The sequence below is a fragment of the Lutra lutra genome, chromosome 7 (genome assembly GCF_902655055.1).
Source record: "Lutra lutra chromosome 7, mLutLut1.2, whole genome shotgun sequence".
Lineage (NCBI taxonomy): Eukaryota > Metazoa > Chordata > Mammalia > Carnivora > Mustelidae > Lutra > Lutra lutra.
The window spans coordinates 115,195,275-115,217,435 of NC_062284.1; the positions used below are offsets into that span (position 1 = coordinate 115,195,275).

A 22,161-nucleotide genomic window follows, 5' to 3' on the forward strand; every position below is an offset into this window, starting at 1 on the left:
CGGGGCTGGACCTCAACACCCTGAGACCATGTCCTGAGCCTGAGATCATGACCTGAACCAAAATCAAGAGTGGGCCATTTAAAACAATCTGAAGGGTTTGAAGAGGTGGGGGGGGGGTGGGAGGTTGGGGGAACCAGGTGGTGGGTATTAGAGAGGGCATGGATTGCATGGAGCACTGGGTGTGGTACAAAAACAATGAATACTGTTATGCTGAAAATAAATTTAAAAAAAAATGATTATAGGGGCGCCTGGGTGGCTCAGTGGGTTAAAGCCTCTGCCTTCGGCTCGGGTCGTGATCTCAGGGTCCGGGGATCGAGCCCCACATCGGGCTCTCTGCTGAGTAGGGAGCCTGTTTCCTCCTCTCTCTCTCTCTGCCTGCCTCTCTGCCTGCTTGTGATTTCTCTCTCTGTGTGTCAAATAAATAAAATCTTTAAAAAATAAATAAATAAATAAAAATTAAAATTAAAAAATTAAAAAATGATTATAAAAAAAAGAGTGGGCCATTTAACGGGCATTTTTAATGAATTTTTAAAGCTGATGAATTTTAATTAGATGAAAAGACTGTGAACGTGAAAGGGAACCAGGTAATTTATCATCCAAACCGGGGCACTTCAAAATAAAAGGAGATGCTGTTAATAATTACATGGGGGATATCAACTGATGAATGGATAAAGAAGGTGTAATATATATATACAATGAAATATTACTCAGCCATCAAAAAGAAATCTTGCCATTTGCAATGACACGGGTAGTACTAAAGAGTATTACGCTAAGCGAAATAAGCCAAAGAAACACAATTATCGTATGATCTCACTCATATGTGGAACTGAAGTAACCGAACAGAGGAGCATAGAGGAAGGGAGGGAAAACAAAACAAGACGAAATTAAAGAGGGTGACAAACCGTAAGGGACTCTTAATCACAGGAAACAAACTTCGGGCTGCTGGAGGGGTGGGGGCTGGGGGAATGGGGTAACGGATAATGGGCATTAAGGAGGGCACATGATGTTGTAATGAGCACTGGTAATATGTAACTGATGAATCACTGATCTCTACCTCTGCAACTAAGAAGACACTATATGTTAACTAATTAAATTTAAATTTAAAAAAATAATAATAATTACATCAGGGTAACAGGTGCAAACCAAGCCATAGGGTCACCCTACGCAGGTGTGTGGGGCTGGGCGTGGTCAGGCGGTGACGCCCCACGCAGATGGGGCAAAGGATCCCAGTGCTCAGGCACAAGGACCCACTTGCTCAAACCACTGGAAGATGGTGCAGGAAGAAGGTGGGGGGCAGAGGCTGAGGTCAGCCAGCCACCAGGACTTGAGGTTCTTCGGGAGGTTAGGATGGTTTCTCCTAAGAACAATGGAAGCCCCTGAAGAGGTCTGACTTCAGCGGAGGGTCAGGGGGTGAGGATGAGGTGGGTGCTGGAATCAGGTGCTAGCTGACCCATAACTACACCTGCATCTTGGAAAGAGACTCCTAATTTTGGTGTGAAGCACAGATCAGACATGGACAAGAACGTCAGCAGAGAATGGCCAGGGAACCACACAAAGGCCCGGGCAAGAGAGAAAAGTGGCTTAGACCAGGGTGACGGTGGTGGAGACAGATTAAGTGGGTGGGCGCAAGTACACCTGGGGGTCAGGGAGGGATCAGAGGTCACCCTCAAATTTTGTACCTGAGCCAAGAGATGAAGGAATGAATGGATTAAGGTGCCATCCACCGATACCCGGCTTTCCACCAATTCCCATGCCCACCCAGACACCTCCAGCAGCTCACCATAACTACCAAAGGAGGGTCTCGGCAGTTCTCAGACTGACAATCTAGTGTGAAAGTCAAGAGAGAAAGGATCTGAGAGACCAGGATACCCTCCCAAGCCCACTGTCAAGTGCTCAGTCAGCATCGGCACCATTAATCCTCCCAATCTCCCTATGAGGTACATACTATCATCAATCCCATTTTACCGATGAGACAGCACACACACAGCTCACAAAGTCACTCAAGGTCATCTCAAACAGCACATGGGTGAATTCTGCAGAATTCAGGCTGCAGAGCCCATGCTTCTAACCACAGGCTCAGTCAGCCTGGACCTCCTCTCTCCTGACTCTCCCAAGTGCCGAGCAGCAGGTGATGTGCACAAGCCCCGCGTGAGGCTCGTCCCCCCTCACTGCCCACTGGCCCATGTCCTCCCAACCCAGGCAGATCACCCTCCAGGTGTGGAGCCCGCACAGGAACACCTGAAGCTCCCCAGGGAAAGGCAATCCTACTGCACAGAAGGGACAGACAAGCTGAGCCTTAGAGCAAAGAGCCTAATGGACCAAGTCCAGTGAGTCCCACCCCCCTCTCCGAGCCTTTCCACCAAAACCCAGAGACAAGCAGGCTGAAATCATTAAGAGCTTCTTGTAGGGAAACTGAAATGGCGGGGAGGAGGGCACACAAAGAACCTAAAAAAGGTTTTCCTTTCATGGACCAAGCCAACCTTGGGAATAAGGAAGGAGGGGAGGCAGCAGACTCCTGCCCCTGGAAGAGCCATTCCTCACTCCCCACACACTCTGCCCTCCACCGTCTGAGCTGGGGGGTTCGCCCTGCCTGTACTTCTAGAAGGCTTCCCAGACCTAATCATAACAGGGGGGGGAAGGACGGGAGAAGTAGACACTAGCTACCCACAGGACTTCCAGGATTCCATCAATGGCCCTGAAACAGTGTTCAAGCCCTGTTCACCTGGCCCCTCCTGCCTCCCTACCCTCCCATCTGTGGATGCGCAGAACAAAGCCTGCGGCCCTGGAACAAAGCCCATGGCTTCTCATGCTCAGCTGGGGCCTGACTTTCAGAAGGCACACCTGGGGAAGCTCTGCCTGCCCCACAGCCCTGCCACCCACTCACTGTAGCTGGTCTGCACCGGCCTCCCTCAAGGGGCAGCAGCAGGTCACCGCTGTTCCCCCTCTGCTACCACCACAGCCACGAAACTCACCTCCTTCCTGTCACCCCACCTCTCTCCTTCCCCCACCTTTTCCATGCTTCAGTAGAATGCTGGCGGGCACAATGGGCACACACGGCACCTCGAGGTCCGAGTTCTAATTCCGCTTCCACCACAAGGGAACACAGAGCCTGAGTCTATCCCAGAAGCCTCACGGTCTCCTCACTCAGAAAGTCTTTGATGTTATGGGGGGCCATACCTGCCTCACAGCTGTCTCAGTGGGCTCTCGTGAAATCAAATGATAACAGCCGCTGGGACAGGAATCCGAGAGTAGCAAATGCGAGAGTTTCCAAAACTGGCCTCATTATAAAACATGCTGAAGATGCAGATCCCACCCCAAGAACCGCCGTTCTGGTTCAGGAGTTCTGGGGTGGGACCCATGAATCAGCATTTTAACAAGTAACAAGTACTTCCAGTGAGTCCTGTCATCGAGCAAGCTGGGGTAACTCTAGGCTCGAGAAACACAGAGGAAGTCTGCACCACCTCCCCCGTGCAGAGAAGGAAAAGAAGGGTTTGCTAAAAGCGCTCCCTGGCTCTGTGTGCACATAGGAAGTAACAAGCCCCGCCCACGCTTAGGGAGCCCCCAGGGTGGCCGATGTCCCTCCTCTCAGTTAGTCCTGGCAGTGACCCTGCAGGACAGACTGCAGGACACAGGAAGAAGATGGCAGAGCTTCCCTTCACCCCAGAACTGCCAACACAAAGCTGGGCTCCTCTCAGCACACTGCAGCCTTTGTAAGACGGACTCTCCCGCAGGGTGGGACAAAAAGAACACAGCAGCAGGTGGGACTATCCCTGCTCCCTCCCCTGAGCCCGGACGGGATCCATGCACAGGTGGTCCCGAGCATCCTATCCTGTAGGAGAAAGGGGCACCCACTGCCTGGAGAGAGAGACCGCTATAGTCCCCAAATACAAGGAGGACAGGGGTCCTGGAGCCTGCAATCTAGGAAGGTGGGGGAGACCCACCTAAGAAAGAGTCATACGGTGACCCAGCTTAGAGAGAGTGCTGAGCCAGAATGCCTGGTGCTGACGGGGTTCTAAGAGGGTCTGGCAGGAGATGGTGCTGGGATCTAAGAACACGTGGCATTGGAATGAAGCCCAAGGTACCCCGGCCCTTTTCTTCCCTGAAAACAAGTAATCCCTGCTAAGCAAGACGCAGCTGCCCCCATGACAGTGATGGCAGGGGGTGGGCGGAGGAGATCCACCCCTCCTCTACTCATCCAGACTCTCCCGGGGGCTCAGAGCAACAGAGGAAAGCACCAGGCAGTCCCCAGACCTCGCCTTCCTGCACCAGGACCTGACCCAAGCCTGCTGGCTGGTGGCTCCCCTCCCACTTAGAGGACAGAGCAATGCCCACAGCTGACATTCAGTGACACCTGCTTACCAAGCAAGCACTATGTACCGGTCATCACGTGGATTCTTCGCCACAACCCTGTAAGTCAGATTTTGACCCCCCATTTCAGAGATGGAAAAACTGAGGCTCCAGAGGGTTAAGCAGCCCAGCTGGCAAAGACCAAGCCCTCCTCCAGGAGTTCCCTAGCACCCAGTTCCACAGTTCCTTCCCCTGCTGCCTCTGCCTGCCTTGCTGAGCCTCAGGGAGCCAACATGGGGCTGACAGATCACTAAACATTGCCAAGTGGGGCACCCAAGAAGGAATGATGCACAGATCCCTGCAGGGAGCCAGGGGCCTGGCTAGTGGTGGAGGTCTACACCAGCCAGCAGGCAGAAACCGGTTTGCTCCACATGCGGCTCTGGGGTGGAGCCATATTTGAGGGCCCAACTTGAACCAGCGGTGGGCTGCAGGGGCAGCAGACGTGGAGAGGAGATGCTGCTCTGCTGTCAAGAAACAGACAGGGGCGCCTGGGTGGCTCAGCCGTTAAGCGTCTGCCTTCGGCGCTGGTCATGATCCCAGGGTCCTGGGACTGAGCCCCGCATTGGGCTCCTGCTCGGCCCAGAGTCTGCTTCTTTCTCCCTCTGCCCTCCCGCTGGTGTCCCCTTCTCACTGGGTTTCTCTCTGTCTAATAAATAAATAAAATCTTCTAAAAAAATAAAGAGAACTGCTCTCCAAAGGAAGCTAGGAAATTTTACATTAGTCTCTGTAATGGGCCAAAAATCTCTCTCACAATTACCCTCCAGGAGAGCCTCTGGCACAGATTCAGCTCAGGACAAGGGGTCGGGGAGAGTGGGGCCAGCAGGTTCTGGGTCCCCCCACTCCTCCCCAGAGTGCCCAGGACGCTGCAGTCCCCCTCCGAGGATCTGCAGCAGGAGCAAGGCTGGGACCAGGGCCAAAAAGGCCCATCTTCAGCAGAAGATGCCAGAGCTTCTCATTAACTCAGTGGCCCCAGACTTCTCCAGACTTCTGTGCTACAACCGGCAGTAGCCATGGTACCCCCGTGGTGACCCAGCTGGCCAGCCTGCCCACCTCTGCGGGCAGCTACTGGGGCAAGGCCAACAGACCAGGGACCTGGCCCTGAGGGATGAAGAAAAAGGGCAGGTGTCCAGAGCCCTCCGCTGACCTACCAACCCTGCTGTGGGGGCTCAAAGTGGCCAAAAGGCATAAACAGTCGATACAAAAAAATAATAATGAGAAAAAAATACAAAAAAAAACAAAATAAACAGCCAATCCATAAAATGCAGCAACTGCACTTCTGGGTAGATACAGAAAAGAACTGAAAGCAAGGACTCAAACAAATATTTGTACACCCGTGTCCACAGCAGCATCACACACCACAGCCAAAGGGTGGAAGCGATCCGAGCATCCGCTGAAAGATGAATGGGTCAGCAGCATGTGGTGTACACATGCCAGGGAGTACCGGTCAGCCAGGAAAAGGAAGGCCATGCTGACACAGGCCACCACACAGATGAACCCAGAGGACAGGAGGCGAAGCGCGTAAGCCAGATCCGAAAGGACAAAGGGTGCACGACTGCCCTTCAACCCAGTACCTAAAGCAGTCAAATTCACAGGGAAGATGGAAGGGTGGCTGTCCTGGACCGGGAGGAGTGGGCCATGGGGAGTTCGTGTTTAACGGGGACAGTTTCAGTTTTGCCAGATGACAAGTGTTCTGGAGCTTGGATGGCGGTATAGTCACACGACACATTCACAGCAAGTGAATGCACTTACTGCCATTGAACTGCACACTTAAAAATGGTAAAATGGGGGGCACCTGGGTGGGCCAATTGGTTAAGCATCTGCCTTTGGCTCAGGTCATGATCTCAGAGTCCTGGGATCAAGCCTTGTGTCGGGCTCCTTCCTCAGTGGGGAGCCTGCTTCTCCCTCTACCCCTCCCCCTACACACGATCTCTCTCTCTCTCTCTAACTAAATAAAATCTTTTTTAAAAATAGTAAAAATGGGGGCGCCTGGGTGGCTCAGTGGGTTAAGCCGCTGCCTTCGGCTCAGGTCATGATCCCAAGTCCTGGGTTCGAGCCCCACATCAGGCTTTCTGCTCAGCAGGGAGCCTGCTTCCTCCTCTCTCTCTGCCTGCCTCTCTGCTTACTTGTGATTTCTCTCTGTCAAATAAATAAATAAAATCTTTAAAAAAAAAAATAGTAAAAATGGGGGCGCCTGGGTGGCTCAGTGGGTTGAGCCGCTGCCTTCAGCTCGGGTCGTGATCTTAGGGTCCGGCATCGAGCCCCGCATTGGGCTCCTTGCTCGGTGGGGAGCCTGCTTCTCTCTCTGCCTCTGTCTGCCTCTCTGCCTGCTTGTGATCTCTGTCTCTCTCTCTGTCAAATAAATAAATAAAATCTTTTTAAAAAAAATAGTAAAAATGGTAATCTTATGTGTATTTTACCATAAACTCTCTCTATATATATATAAAAATACAGAGAGATGAAGATTAAACACAAAACCTAAAGACTTAACAACCCGACACATTTCAAATCATGACCCACGGAGCTGCCCACTCTACACAGTGGAGCAATGCCATCGCCTGACTGTCCCCTTGCCACCAGCGCCAGCCTGCCCAAGAAACACAACCCGCCCCGAAGGCAGGAAAGGTGGACTTTGGGTAGGGGCCTGCGATCATGCCCATGGCCTCCCACCCTTTATGAAAACAGCAGCAGAGATGTGCCCCCAGGGCCAGAGCCGAAGGACTACTAGCGTGCCCCTCCCTGGGCTCAGACTCCAAGATGACTCCAGCTCTGGGAGGAAATGAGCCAGTCTGCCCCAGTTCCCCTTCTAGGAAGCCACGAGGGAATGACTTAGCCCAGTCCCTGCACAGGAGGGCTCTTGGGGAAACCACCTCCCATCCTCCACCTCCACTTCAGGGACACAGGAAGAGGGAGACGGAGAAAATGTTCATCTGATGGAGGAAGACACAGGGTGGAGAAGGCGCAAAGGACAGGCAGGCCTTTCCTTTCTCCACCCTCTGTTTCCTCCACGAGCACACAGGATGGCTGCAGACAGGGGCTCGCGTGCTGATGCTCCCACCACCAAGCTGAGTGAGTGGCCCTGCCTCAAGTTCCTCCTCTGTCACTTGAAAGGGATGGAACGCTTGCTATCAGCCAGCTCCTTTCGGCTCTGAAACCATGGGCTTCCATATCCGCTGGGTGATATTCCAGAACTGGGAAAGGGCTGGGGAAGACAAGACACGGCCTTGGAACAAGGAGCGCCTCAAGACAGGGACCCATGCCCAGTAACCCCTGTGCCCTCCCCCACCCCAGGAAGCAATGCTTCTAACAGAAGCACTAGAACCCCCACCCTCAGACCACGCCATTCATTCACTTCATGTTTTCTAAGCTCTCGCCCTGTGCCAGGGGCCGAGCCAGAGCTGGGAAACCAGTGAGCTGCCCAGCCTCGAGGCACTCACAGCCTCCGGATGTCTCCACCCCACACGCTGTCCCCAAGCCAGCCCTTAGAGAGAGCAGAGCCCACAAGAGTAAAACAAACAACAGGCAGAAGGGGAAGCCGTACGGGGTCCCGAAAAGAGCACCAAGCCAGCTGAGAGCCAGGAAAGTGTGGTCTGAATCCCACATCTGTTGCTGATTTTCTGTGTGACCTCGGACTAGCTTCTTCAGCCCTCTGGGCCTCAGTTTCCCGATCTGTCAAAAGGGGTCTAAGGCTGGTGTCTGCAGGACCCTCCAGCTCTGACAGCCTGGAACGTCTCTGGGATGCCGGGATCCCAGCAGCACCACTGACCCCTGACCATCCGGGACCCGCAGACTCCAGACAGGCGAGTTGACAGCCGGCCAACTCCGGGGAGTTCTGGGGCACCAGGGACAGAGCTCAGCCCCGCAATCCCAGCTGCTGGAGGCCGTCTGAAGGCGAACATCTGCTGGAACTTCAGGGATAAAATGGATGTCGGAGAGTTCTCAAAGTTAGAACCTTTCAGCTCAGGATGGCGTCACAGGACCAGGAGGAAGCTTTGTGCATTCTTGGTGCCCCAGTGCCTAGTAGGGGAAAGGGGCGCCCCTCCTGCCCCAGCTCTGCCGGATCTGAACCATAAACACAGCCCTTTTCTGAAGGGAAGGGTTTAACACAAACCAGATGTGGTAGGGACTTTCCCCAACCCCCTCCTGGCCCTAAAATTAAACATTTGGTGTCTCCTCTGCCAAACTCACTTGAAGGCCGAGCCTTAAAGAGCCAGCACCTCCGGTTCTCACTCTCACACGCTCTCAATCACATCCCTGCTTAAACAAAATGTCAAAGTCCCCAAATGGCAAGTGTGGATGGGGAGGCCCCCCAGGAGCGCCTGGCACCCATGCAGGCCAGGGACAGATTTAAAAGGAAAGGTCACTGGAAAAGAAATGCCGCTCCTCTACCACCAGCCCAGGAGGGACCAAAGGGCAGCCTACCAGAGGTGGTTTCTGCGCCTGGGATTTGCCCCTGGAAAGTGCGGAGAGGGCTTGCAAAGTCAGGGCGGCCGGCTCCCAGGGAGCACCAGCCCTGTCCCTCGAGGACTCTGGAGATTCCTAGGAGTCCATTTCTAGGCCTAGAGCTGACAGTCTCTACAGATGAGTAACAGGCGTCTTCTTTCTCTCTGCTCTCACGCAAGGCTGCGAGGACCCAGACAGAGCCCATCTCAAGAGAACTGGACTCCGCTGGGCTGCCAGACTGGTTCCTCCCCTGTCTGGAAAGCTCTCCTGGTCCTACAGGTCCTTCCCACCCCAGCTGAAGGCCCAGACCATCCACCTATCCTCCCCCCACCTCCCCAGGCCCCCTATCATTGCCAGGGCCATGCCCCAGCACCAAGCACTAATCAGCTGGCCCATCTCCCCAACCAAGCGACACATGTCCTGCCCTTCAGCTCGGGAGAACCACTCTGTATACCTTCTGTGCACTCTGCAGCACCTGACAGTACGCGGCATACACTGAGCATGCTCAGAACACAAGGTAAAATCTCACGGAGCTGCCATTACTCAAGCAAAGGGCCAGTGACCTCAAAAAAATATTTAGAGAGGGATGGTGCTTCAGGTAGAAATTACCTGACTTGCTATAAAACTGAAATACTATTTTTTCTTGAAAAGTATTTCATCCCAGGGCACCTGGGTGGCTCAGTGGGTTAAACCACTGCCTTCAGCTCAGGTCATGGTCCCAGGGTCCTAGGATCAAGCCCCCAGTTGGGCTCCTTGCTCAGTGGGGAGTCTGCTGCTCCCTCTCCCTCTGCCTGCTGCTCCCCCTGCTTGTGTTTGCTCTCTCAAATAAATAAAATCTTTAAAAAAAAAAAGGGAATTTCATCCTATAACCTCAGCAGAGACATTTTCATTTTTGCTTCTTATTTTTGTTTACACCAGTTTTGACAGCTGCAATGGATTACAAGGCACATACCATATAGTGTTCTGTAATAATCAGCAGACCACTGAGTATTTCATTTCTGTATGATCTTTATAAATGTCGTTTCAAAGGCTGAAGAAATGTTCCGACACTATCAGGTAACAGAAGGTTTGTGAAATTCCTCCCCTAATGTTCCCTAGACATGGAAGCTTGGGAGCTTTTTTCCCAGATAGCACAGAGAATATCCTTGGGCATTTCTATTTCAGCCGGACTCAGCTGTCTTCGGACAAAATCCTGGAGGCTGGGGGTGTAGAACAACCTGGCCGAAGGGTGTGAGCACTGGCACAGCTTTCACTACCTCAGTGAGCCAAGACACTGACCCAAGGGCCACACCAATCCCGAGCACCCTCAGAAAGCCGGGGACCCACTTGTTGAATCACCTAGAACCCTGCCCGACTGGACGCTTCTTTTTGGCGAAACTGTTTCTCAGTTAACTGTATTGCCTGGAAGATTTCATTATCTCTGGGCCTTCAGAATTAAGGGCTCCATGGGTCCTTTAACTTGTGCCTTCGCTCCAAGGCCCACCTTCTCCATACTAACCCTGCTAACGCTAGTCCATTCTGATGTCACGAGAAAGTTGGGGCTCCCCTGAGGCCTGCTCTACCAAACTCAATCTCCCCCACATCTGAGATCTCTGATCGCCTTCCACACAGTGGGCCCCGCAGCTCCACATCCCCCCTGAGAAACTCCCGAGAGAGACAGGCAGCCAAGGGACCTAGAGCCCCCAAAATAATGCCCAGGGATGTCGAACTACCCTGGTAAACGGAGTCTCACAGGCCTTGTAGGCTTCCCGTTGCCTGGGGCCATCTCCAGGGGCCAGTCTGAGTCTGTGCCAACAAAACACACTGCTACTGGCAGCCGCCCAGGCTGGACAGACCCAGGAGCGTGACAACGAGGAGGCGCCCACAGCCAGAGCCAACCCAAACCCCCACGGTCACGCCGTCTGCCTGAAAGCTAGAATCCAGACAACAGTCAGCATCTGGCTCCGTGGACACTAGAGGGTCAGAGGTCACGAAGGTGGGACAAGGCAGGGCGCAGGGCGAGGCAGGATGCAGAACTTGAAAAGCCCTCTCTCCACAGGAAACCAAACAACAGAGCTGGACGGTCACTGGAGGACACAGATGTTTGTGCTCGGGGAGCAGGGAGGGTCACCTGTCTGGCAGAGGGGGCCCCTCAAAAAGCCCAGGGTGAGAAAAGCACGGCCTCTACCATGAGCACTGAAGGATTCCTTTGTCCTTTTTTAAAGGTTTTATTTATTTATTTGACCGGGGAGGGTGGCAAGGGAGTGCACAAGCAGAAGCAGGAGAGGGAGAAGCAGGCTCCCCGCTGAGGAGGCAGCCTGCCTCGGGGCTCAATCCCAGGACCCCGGGATCACAGCCCAAGCCGAAGGCAGGTGGCTGAGCCACCCAGGTGCCCCGGCACTGCTGCTTTAAAGCCACCTAGCAGGAGCACCTGCTGGCTCAGTCAGGAGAGCAAGCCGACCCTTAATCTCAGGGTTTAAGTTCAAGCCCCACAATGGGCGTGGAGCCTACTTAAAACAAAACAAAACAAAACAAAACAAAACAAAAAACTGAATTAAATTTAAACATAAAATAAAACAGCCTTGCAGACAGCCAACTGGCCCCAAACAATGTACAGCCAGGAAAGCAAGAACAGATTTTCCTTCCTTTCCTTACTTTCCCACTAACTGATGTGGGTTTAGAACCCAGGAGACACATTTGGTTCACATTCTGGGGATACTTCTACATTCAGACTGAAGCAACAAGATTCTCCAGGGAATCCTTCACAGAAGTCTCTAGTGTCATCCAAAAATTAAGTAGGGTGCTTGCTAGAAATGCAGATTCCTGGGCTCTGAGCCCAGAGCATTTGGTTTGGCAGGTCTGGGCAAGGCTCAGGAGGCAATGGTTCGTACATGAACCCTATGTGGGGCCAGGGACCCCCCTTTAGTAAATATGGCCTCGGAGTGAAACTCTCCCCGTGGGTGGCAGAGAGCGGACATGCCCACTGGAACCAGAAGACCTACAGGGTCACCTGGAGTGGGTCCTCAATTAATCAAATGTAGGCAGGAGGCCCGTCATTGTCCTCTGCCTCACTCCTCAGAGCAAAGCACAAGCCGGCTGGCTTCCTCAGGAGTCCTTCTCTCCTTCCCAATTACCAGGAGTCTTAATTGGACCAGCCTTTACAGTTCCTTGTGGTTTTCTGGGTGGGGAGAGGCAAAGAGGGTAGCGTGTCTACAAGCCAGACAGAACAAATCAATCCCGGCCCGCACACATGGCTGCAAGCTGGGGCAGCATGAGGACCCGACAGGAAGCTCTTCACCCGGACAACCCGAACAGCAGCTGGGACATTCCAGTGGCTTCCCTCTTCGGTGCCCCAGAGGAAATGTTCCAATGCCAAGAATCCCTCTGGCGAATCCCACGGCTCCAAACATCTGGTCATCCAAGGCCCTTGGACACCGGAAAGCTGGGCAGTATGTCGGATGGGCTGGCCGTGGGACACTCAATGTTAGGGACACTCAGCATCAGCACCCCCTAGGTGCACCTCTGAGACACCCACAGGTGGGTACAGGGGCTTGGGTAACTCTACGACACTGTCATGGAAGGGCAACCTCTTCCTCCCCCATGGACCTCCAGATGCAGTGCCCAACTCCACATATCCAGGGCTCAGTGAGGCTGAACAACAGGGAGGGCCAGAGCTGCAGGAGAGAGGAAGCTTCTGTGCCTCGTCTCTCACGTCTCAAAAATGATGCAAACATCCAGGGGTGTCACTGGTGCATGAGTGTTCCTGATGCAGCACCCACATGGGCATTTGAGGCCACCTAAGAAATCTTTAGCTGGCTCTCAGAGCTCCCAGGGACTGAGGCCTCCTCCCCATTTCAGGTCAAGTCATTTCATGAACAGTCCAACTTCCTCTTCCTATCCCAGCATCTGGGAAATTCTGTCAGATACGTAACCGCACAGGTGAGAGCAGAGCTGCCCGGGGACAGAAGAAAAACCACAGGTTGGGGGTGCGGCCACCCTCAGCCCAGACCCAGCAGCCCAGCCAAGAGTTCAGCAGGGGCCTGGCCAGCGCAGGAAGCCGGCCCTCCTGCCCCCAGGCTTCCTCCCACAGATAGGGGTACAGGAGAGCGGCGCCCAGGCCGGGGAAGTGAACGGGGAGAAGTGAGAGGCGGCAGCTTTAGTTCTCTTCTACAACTTAACCCACTTCCCTCCAATGTTACCAAACACCCTGGTCCTTCTGACAAGCCTCACAGAGAGACAGGAACTTGAAGACTGTGGTCAGCAGCCAGGTCTGGGCAAAAACTTCCAGGACACGGATTCCACTTCTCCCTGAAAGCTCCTCCAGCTTGGGCCCCCATCCCTGAGGTCTTGCCCTGGCATGCTTGGGTAGGGGAGATCCTGAAGAATCTGCTAAGTTGTCACTGGGGGATAATATTTCACATCTTCCTCCCAAATATTTAAGTCCTGACAGTTTTCTGAGTCACCTTCCACACATTTAACACTGGATGAAAATGTGAGCAAGGCCTTCAGGTTAAAAATGTAAGCCCTCAGCCAGGCAGGCTAGTGGCTAAGATATTTTGGGTCGGGGAAAATCGGGCACCCCTGCCAGGTAGGGGACACCTAGGACGGCCATTCAGAGGGGACTGTCCCAGCTCCGACCCCGGCCTGACAAGGGGCAGCAGGTTCACTCCAGCAGTGCCCAAAACCAACACCTCCATACTCTTCAGCATGGTAGAATTCCAGGTCATCTCTCTTCTCTTCCTTATACTTGGCTGTATTTTCCACAATAAGCATTACTTTCCTTTTTAATTAGCTTTAAAAAAAAGTAGGTTGTATATTGCTGGTGGCATATTAAGTCAGTCCATCTTACAAAGGCGACTGATGAATATGTAAAATGGTCATCTCCAATTAACTCTGATCCCAAATATTCACCTAAAATGCAGGGAAGTGTCCACATGAAAAGAGTATTTACAGAGGCATAAGCTACGATAGCCAAAAACTGGAAAGCATGGAAATGTCCGCCACTGGGAGAAAGAAGAGGGGAAAACTGTCACCTCAGTGAGGAGAGAAGCAGCTGGTAAAGGTGCCACGCCAGGCACAGCCTCAACAGGCAAGCCAATTTCCCCCCCGCAGGGCCTCATCCCTGCTCTGCAGCAAGGAGCCTGGGCCAGAAATGCCTGGCTGAGACACGGAGCAAATCCAAAAGAGCTTCTAGAGGACATCCTTGACCTCTACCGCCTTCCTTCTGAAAAGGGAGATGGGCCACACTCTCTCGTTTTCCTAGCAAAAGAGCAGCTTTGGTCCTACATGCCTCATACCTAAAGCAAACAGTTCTCGTCTCTGTAAAGCTCTCGGAAAACCTCAAACAAATACAGCGCCAGGAGTCCACACAGAAGGCTCTCCGGGCCCAGACATCCAGCCTCAAGTGAGGGTCTCCCATAAGAAGCATCTGCAAGGAGTAAGGCTGAACCTAGGCTGAACCTCTAGAAGCAGAGGATGATATTTCATTATTCGTCTTTTCACAGAAATGCCTTCATCTAACTGTGGCTTAACATCATGTCTCCTGGGGTGTGACTTAAGAACCAATACGCAGGGGCGCCTGGCTGGCTCAGGTGGGGCAGGTGACTCTTGATCTTGGGGTTGTAAGTTCAAGCCCCATATTGGGTGTGGACATTACTTACTTAAAAATAAAAATCTTAAAAAAAAAAAAAAAAAAAAGAGGGGCGCCTGGGTGGCTCAGTGGGTTAAGCCGCTGCCTTCGGCTCAGGTCATGATCTCAGAGTCCTGGGATCGAGCCCCGCATCGGGCTCTCTGCTCGGCAGGAAGCCTGCTTCCTCCTCTCTCTCTGCCTGCCTCTCTGCCTACTTGTGATCTCTCTGTCAAATAAATAAATAAAATCTTTAAAAAAAAAAAAAAAAAGAGAGAGGGCGCTTGGGTGGCTCAGTGGGTTAAAGCCTCTGCCTTCAGCTCGGGTCATGATCCCAGGGTCCTGGGATCAAGGCCTGCATCGGGCTCTCTGCTCAGTGGGAGCCTGCTTCCCTTCCTCTCTCTCTGCCTGCCTCTCTGCCTACTTGTGATCTCTGTCAAATAAATAAATAAATAATCTTTAAAAAAAAAAAAAAAAGAAAGAAAGAAAAGAAAAGAAAAAAGAGAAGAAGAACTACTATGCAAAAAAGATCTCTGTGTTCCATGAAACCACTACTGACAGCATTGGCCGGCGTACCACTCTCCTAAAATGGAAAAGTTCCTGGTATTCAGTACTTAGAAAAAAGTGTCTCTCTCATGAACTGATATACTTCCTTTTATTAGAAACAAACGTATGATAATTCAAATTTCCCCTTTTGCTCTGGCTACCAGGAAACTCCAAACTAGGGTCAAGGCAAACTTACAAAAACTAACCTCTTATAACACTGTTTTCTCAACTACCTCCTCCTCACCCTGACAAAACTCAGATCTTGCAACTTTAAAACTTTGTTATACAAGAGTCTTCTAATGTGCTCTTCTCAAACGCTTTCTGGAGACAGGCAAAAAAAAAAAAAAAAAGGGCGCCTGGGTGGCTCAGTGGGTTAAGCTGCTGCCTTCGGCTCAGGTCATGATCCCAGGGTCCTGGGATGGAGCCCCGCGTCGGGCTGTCTGCACAGCAGGGAGCCTGCTTCCCTTCCTCTCTCTCTGCCTGCCTCTCTGCCTACTTGTGATCTCTCTGTCAAATAAATAAATAGAATCTTTAAAAAAAAAAAAAAGGTACAAATAAAAAAATATTCATGAAGCAAACTCTATACTTGGATCTCATTTTCTCCAGGGAAAGAACACAAAGGCTGTGCAGCTATGTATGAAAAAAAAAATCTTTGATAAAATCCCATGTGGAGAAATAAAAAAGCAGAACTAAACTGTATATACACTATGATTACCACTATCAAAAATAATGCATGTATGGGGGTGAAAACAAAAACAGGTTTCTGGAACTATGAATTGTGTGTTTAGACAAAAAGGTTAAATGGTCATTTCTCACCCCTCGAAGTTGTTTATCTTCTCGAATGGAAACAGAAGCCCATGTGGGTGAAGGAAGGAGGCAAGCAGAAGCCAGAGCTCCCGGCCTTCCCATGTCACCCTCCCCACCAAGGCTGTCATACTGGAAGAGGGGACAGGCTATAAGCTGCCATTCGCTCCTTAGGGAACGGAACCCAGTGGGTGTGGTCTGGAAGGCTTAGAGTTCCAAGGAAGATGCCTGGTGCCCTGAAAGCTGTTGGAGCTCCTCGACATCGCCGTCCACTGAGCCCACCCTCATAAGAACAACAGCCTAGACACCTGTGCACACGGCTGTGGAGAGTGGCCTCAGCCATCGGCCATGACCGCTGACCTCCAAATGCCTAGGACTTGACTGGCAAACAAGTGACCCCTCAGCCTCCCCATATCAGATCAAATGCCAGTCCCTCCAGGAAGCTTCCCTCATCCATCCCCAGAAACTACCCTCAGCCCTGATGGACAGACATTCACAAATGGCCTGCGGGCCTCCCTCCACGGCCCCCGCACCTCTACAATCACATCCTCTGCGTCCGTCCAGCCCAGGCGACTGCGAGCCCAAGGCCAGCACAGTTGCAGTTGGTGCCCAGGCCAGTGGATGGGGTGGTTCAGCCCCTGCTGAGGGCCGAGGTTTGAGCGACTACAAGCTTCCTCCTGCCTCCACTGGAGTCAGGGTCCCCGGAGCGGCCAGAACGGCTGGCTGCACCTCGACTGTGTCCAGTTCTTCTCCAGAGACGACAGCCCACGTCAGGCAGAGAAGCACCGGTGGTCTGAGGCGCAGCCTCACCCTGGAGAGCAAGTAGGAGGCTGACTCACCACCTCACAGGTGGAGTGAGCTCATTCCCTTCCAGGGCATCCTCAGAACTAGAAACCCACAGCCGAGATGGTTCCCATGGCAACCAGCCAGCACCTCCTCCACCTGTGCCAGGGGTCACCCACCCCACCCTCCCTAGCCTCAAACCTGAGAATGGAGTGAGCCGGGACCTTGGGGGCCGGGCAAGGCAGGGCCCTCCTCCCCCCACCACCCCCAAGGGCTTCAACAAGTCTACCCAAACACACACAAGACCAGAAAACTCATGACCCCGCAGTTCATTCTTTCTCTGGAAAGTCTGACGATTACAAATTCTGAGCTAGACTCCATCTCCCCCACACAACTCCCACCAGTAGAGTACTTCTCTCCCTTGGGCCCTGCTACAGGGCCTGGAGCCTTCTCTACCCAGCCAGGATCCTTCCATGACTCCTGACACGGCTCCCATCCTCCCCACCAGACCGCATGGGTCTCCAACTCTCTCGACATGCAGTGTCCAGTTCAGACAGCCGAGCAGGACTCAGGACAAGCCCAGAGCCCGTGGCTGTCCCCTAATATGGCCGCACTCGCCCCTCTGCTGACTCACGGGGTACACTGCCACCCACCCCCATGCCTCTTTCTCTCCGGCTGCTCCCAGCCCACTCCTTCTCACTCATTCCCTGCCCCACCCTGGCCAGAGCCTGGTACTCATTGCTCATGCTTTTGGTCACACTCTCTGCCTGGTTCACGTCCCCGCCCTTTGCCACCACCCCCCTGGCCTGACTCACCCGGACATTCCCCAGATTTGATTTTTAGCTTACTTTATAACTCTCACCTGTCTCCTCCAGGGTGGGTTGAGGCCTTCCCCAGGCTCCCTTCACTAAACTGCATGTAACATCTTTTACTGTGACAAGGAAGAGCCAGTTTACAGGCCTGTCACCCACTGGCCTCTCAAGTACCTGACCCTGACCTAGAAAGAGCAGGTGATTGATACCTGTGAAATCTGGGTGGTGAGCACATAGGTTTTCGCTATACTATTCTCCATACTCTTTCTCGGATTTAAAAACGTCATTTTAGGGGCGCCTGGGTGGCTCAGTGGGTTAAAGCCCCTGCCTTCGGCTCAGGTCATGATCCAGAGTCCTGGGATCGAGCCCCGCGTCGGGCTCTCTGCTCGGCAGGGAGCCTGCTTCCACCTCTCTGCCCGCCTCTCTGCCTACTTGTGATCTCTATCTGTCAAATAAATAAATAAAATCTTAAAAAAAAAAAATAAATGTTTAAAAACGTCATTTTAAAAAATGAAATGACCCACAGTGTGAAATGAGTAAATGAGTGTGCAGATGATCATTGGCTCCAGGGCCTTCGGCCCCACAGTATGTCTCACCACTTCAAATATCCGGCTGAACTCATCCTTCAGAGACTTTCTTCCCACCCTGGGGCTGCCGCCGGGCCATGTCGCCAGTTACCAAGCAGTTCAAGCCCGGAGCTCGGCCCTGTCCGTGCCCGGAATGGAGGTGACACGAGGCTGAGTTTGCATTAGGGCTGTAAGCTCACCTCTGTTTGTCCTTTGTACACGTGAGAAGAGCCGTTCATGCGACACCAAGCACGCGCATCTCACAGCAAACTAGCCCAGAGGGCTAAATGTGACAGGGCAGTTTCGCTGCTGGGTCGTGGGTACAGTGGGATTCATTATACCATCCTCTACTCCTGTATCTGAATTTTCCATAGTAAGTTTTTTGTTTTTAACTTATTCATGCAACTAACATTCCCTAAGTGCCTACCACTAGCCAGGCACTGTAGATAAAGTGAGAAATAAGAAACAACCCCTTCTCCCCTGGCCATGAGTTGAAAACTGGATTAAATTCTAAATTATTGGGCACCTGGGTGGCTCAGTGGGTTAAGGCTCTGCCTTCGGCTTAGGTCATGGTCTCGGGGTCCTGGGATCAAGTCCCACATCGGGCTCTCTGCTCAGCGGGGAGCCTGCTTCCCCCTCTCTCTCTGCCTGCCTCTCTGCCTACTTGTGATCTCTGTCAAATAGATAAATAAAATCTTTAAAAAAAAAAATCCTAAATTATTTGCTATCTTATCCCTCCTGGAAAATTCAACACCTGATGGCACGTGCGACATGAAGACAATTCTGATCTCCCCAAAGGGCAGAAGAGCTAAGGAGGAGCTTTTGGGCGCCATGTCTCCTGGGCTTGTCTCCCCAGCCCTGCCTCCTTACTAAATGGGGCGCTGCCCCATTTAGTACATGGCTGTGGGACACCAAGCGTGGGCCGCAGGGCTGCTGCCGATCTCCCAAGCCCACAGGCAGCCAGGCCAGGATACCTGCCAAACAAAGACAGCTTTCCCTCAAAGGGCAGGACCCAAACGCCCTTCATTCTATCATTACAACTTTCCTAAAGCCCTCTGAGTATCAGGGGCTAGGCCAGCTTGGGAGATTGAAAAAAAGGCCACAGGGAGGTCCCCAACTTCAAGGGAATCATGGTCCTATTGAGTGGAAACCCTTGGACTCAAATCCTTGCTCTGCCACCTACTACCAGCGGCAGGACTCAGGGTGAATTACTAAACCTCTCTGGGCCTCGATTTTTCCATGTGTAAAATGGGGATACTAATGCCCACCTCGAAGTGGTGGTGTGCGGATTTTATGGGTCAGCGCATGGAAAGCCCTGGTCCCGGTGCTTCGTGGTAAAAAGCCAAGCCCGGCGCCTGGCACTCAGCATTAGAAGAGTCACTTCCAATGACTCCTGCGTGAGTATTATCCACCAGGCCCCTCTGGCCTAGAAACAGGCCCCGACAGATGATGGAGCGTGGAAGGCAAAGAACAAAATCCCAGAGGCAAGGCTAGATTCCAGACAGGCCCAGACTGGCTCTGGCTGTCCTTGCACCAACACCCTGGCCTGCCTGAGCTTTCTGGAGTGATGCCCCAGCACAGCCGAACGGGTAAATGATGCTCACGAACCTGTGAAAGCTTCCCATCCGGCCAGCGCCTCCTTCTCCCCAGCCTGCCCAGACCCAGGATGCTGCAGCCAGGCTGAGCACTGTTTCCTTGCTATTTGGGGTTTGGGCTTTTGACTTTTGGAGCCAGCTGCCACCATTTCTGTTCCCTCTGGGCCTTGGGGGACATGAGCAATTCAGCCCCCACAGACCTATTGACTCTCAGGTGCAAATCTGAGTCTCCAGCACATTTGACTCCTCGGGGTTTTGCTCCCCTCACCTGTAAATAGCCTTGATGCCTTGTACCTTGTTGTGGGGATAAAGCAAGAGCGTGATGTGAAACGCAGGGCCCACAACCACCAGGACTAGGTTGGAAGGGAGAACCTGGGGGACCTCCACAGACACGGGGTCAGCCCAACCCGGACATGGCCAAAATCTTGAGGTGCCAAGGCAGCCAGCAGAGGCACAGCCAGCACCCCTGGGCTCCCAGGAAGGCAGGGAGTTCTGCCTCTCCCCAGAGGCAAGGCCCAGTAGAACCTCATTCCCAAGACCAGTGTTGGGGATGGCCAGTGCCTGGGGTGCCACATGGAGCAAGAGGAAAAGAGAAAAGACATGGGCAAGAAGGGAAGAGGCCAAGAGAAGCCCACATCTAGCCTTGAGCTGGCCCCATGTCCACTGCCTGACATAGCGTGGGCCCCTGGTGTGTCCAGCAGCGCTGACAGCAGAGCACCCCCCCATCCTATCACTAAGCCCCCCACGTTGTAGGTGAGGTGCAGGGTTGGCTTGTCCAGCACCACGCAGCAGCCACGGGCAACCCCAGGTTCTGCAGGCAAGTGCAGGAGTGTGTGTGTATCTGGGGCCCAAGGAGGGTGGAGACCCAGTTCTGTCCCGAATGAGGGGCTCTCAGTCCCCAGTCAGGGCAGTGGTGAGGACTGTGGGCTCCGGCCAGGCAGCCCTGGTTCTAAGGCAAGAACACCACGCAAGAGCTGTGTGGGCTGGGACAATTATTCAATCTCACTAAAGCTCAAGTTCTTGTGTAAGTGGAGATGAAAATGGAAGAGTACCTTTACTCCACAGTGTGGTTCTGAGGGTTCGTGGTTTAAAGCTCACGTGGGTGATGCCACAGGGCTGGGTGTGCGGGCGCGTGAGCTGGAAGTATCAGGACCGTGACCACTAGTCCCATCTGCGCCGCCAGCCCTGACCCTTCGGCTCATTCCTCCCTCCCTTCCTCAACGGCAATCTCAGGAGGCAGTCCCAGGAACATCTGAGTATAAGGACAGTCATACAAACAACCCACCTGTCCTTCACCACCTCCAACCTGGCAGAGCACAGCTGCTGTCATGTGTGAAATCCACCTGAACTCGACCACCCACATGCTAACCAGAACTGCAACGGCTCCATCCCTCTGCCTTCGGAAACAGCAACTCAGGCCACCTGCCCGCCTGTCTGCAGGTGTGTTCTGCAGCCCACCCACAAGCATGACCTCAGAAGACGCTGTATAGGGGCTTGAATAAACAGTCCCTTACCAAAACCAGCCCCATGAGGAATGAACCCAGGGCAGAGCATCCTTGTATAAGTCAGATCACCACTATGGACTTCAGTCTCTTTATCGGTGGCGGGGGGGGGGGGGGGGTTGGGGGGGACCAGGTGACAGTACAGTCCCCTCTGGCATTCTATGGTTCGATTTCTTCCCACCGCTGCAAGGGAAAGAAGGGCTAGAGCTGGGTTCTGGAAGTAAACAAAGTGAAGGACAAGGCCGCCTACTGACACCCGTCCCTTGGGCGGATTCCAGGCTGAAATCCTTGCTCCCTGGTGCAGGCTGGAGTTTCTCCCACCTCACACCAGTCCCATGACGCAGCTAAGCCTACACAAAAGACAGATTATGAACGGTCCACCTTGCAGTGGGAAGAGATGCTCTCTCACCCCCACACCACACCTGGAGCACCCAGGCCAGAAAGCTGAGCTAACCGACCCTTTGCCAATCCCAAATAAGGCTCCCTCTGCTCCACAGGCACCAGGCTTCCCACATGGCCACACCCAAGCAGGCATTTCCAGAATAAGAGTACACGCAGGGCCCAAAACACAGAGCACCAGTGGATCCCGTAAGGGAAACTCATTCACCTGGCCCCACCCACGCCCTGCCTAGAGGGTGGGAACAAATTCCTGAAAGCTGAGGACACGGTAGACTTCTGAAGATAAGAGTCTCTGTGTGTTGGCAGAATAGTTCAGTTCAGGGCCAGGCTGGGAAGCCCAGGAATCAACCTCAAGGTCACCTCTAGAAGTGCTTGGCTCTACCTAGCAACCCCCATCAAGAGGGTAGAAACATGGAATGCTGGCATTGCCCAGACCTTAGAGATCACCTCCATGTGATGACACAGGTAAGCCATTTACAACACGGCTCTCCCACCGTGCTCTAACCCAGCCCCCTCGTGTTGCAGGTGAGACTCCCGCATGGCTTGTCCAGCATCACACAGCAGCCACAGGGCCTAGTACGTCCTGCATGCCTGTTCTCCTTGTTCCCAGGCCATAGAACAGGGTCCTCCCTGGCACTCCCAAGCTCTCCAAACTGACAGTCCCAAAGAGAATGGTTATTCCACACGCTCCTTTCCTAAACGCCACCCACCAGGGTCCCCACAGAAAGGGAGGCAGGTGGACCAAGGTCCTGCTGGACTCCA

General features: G+C 53.1%; 1 protein-coding gene across 4 annotated transcripts in view; it reads right to left on the minus strand.

Moving 5' to 3' along the window:
* ACTN1 (actinin alpha 1) overlaps positions 1-22,161 on the minus strand; it is a 97,895-nt gene that overhangs the window by 59,119 nt on the left and 16,615 nt on the right. Inside the window, exon 1 of one of the 4 annotated variants that reach the window (XM_047736865.1) lies at positions 2,973-3,032. The exons of the other annotated variants lie outside the window; for them this stretch is intronic. Coding sequence (XP_047592821.1) covers positions 2,973-3,017 — 45 coding nt within the window. The 5' untranslated portion in view covers positions 3,018-3,032. Of the gene's footprint in view, positions 1-2,972; positions 3,033-22,161 lie in introns of those variants that run through there. 4 annotated transcript variants of the gene reach the window in all.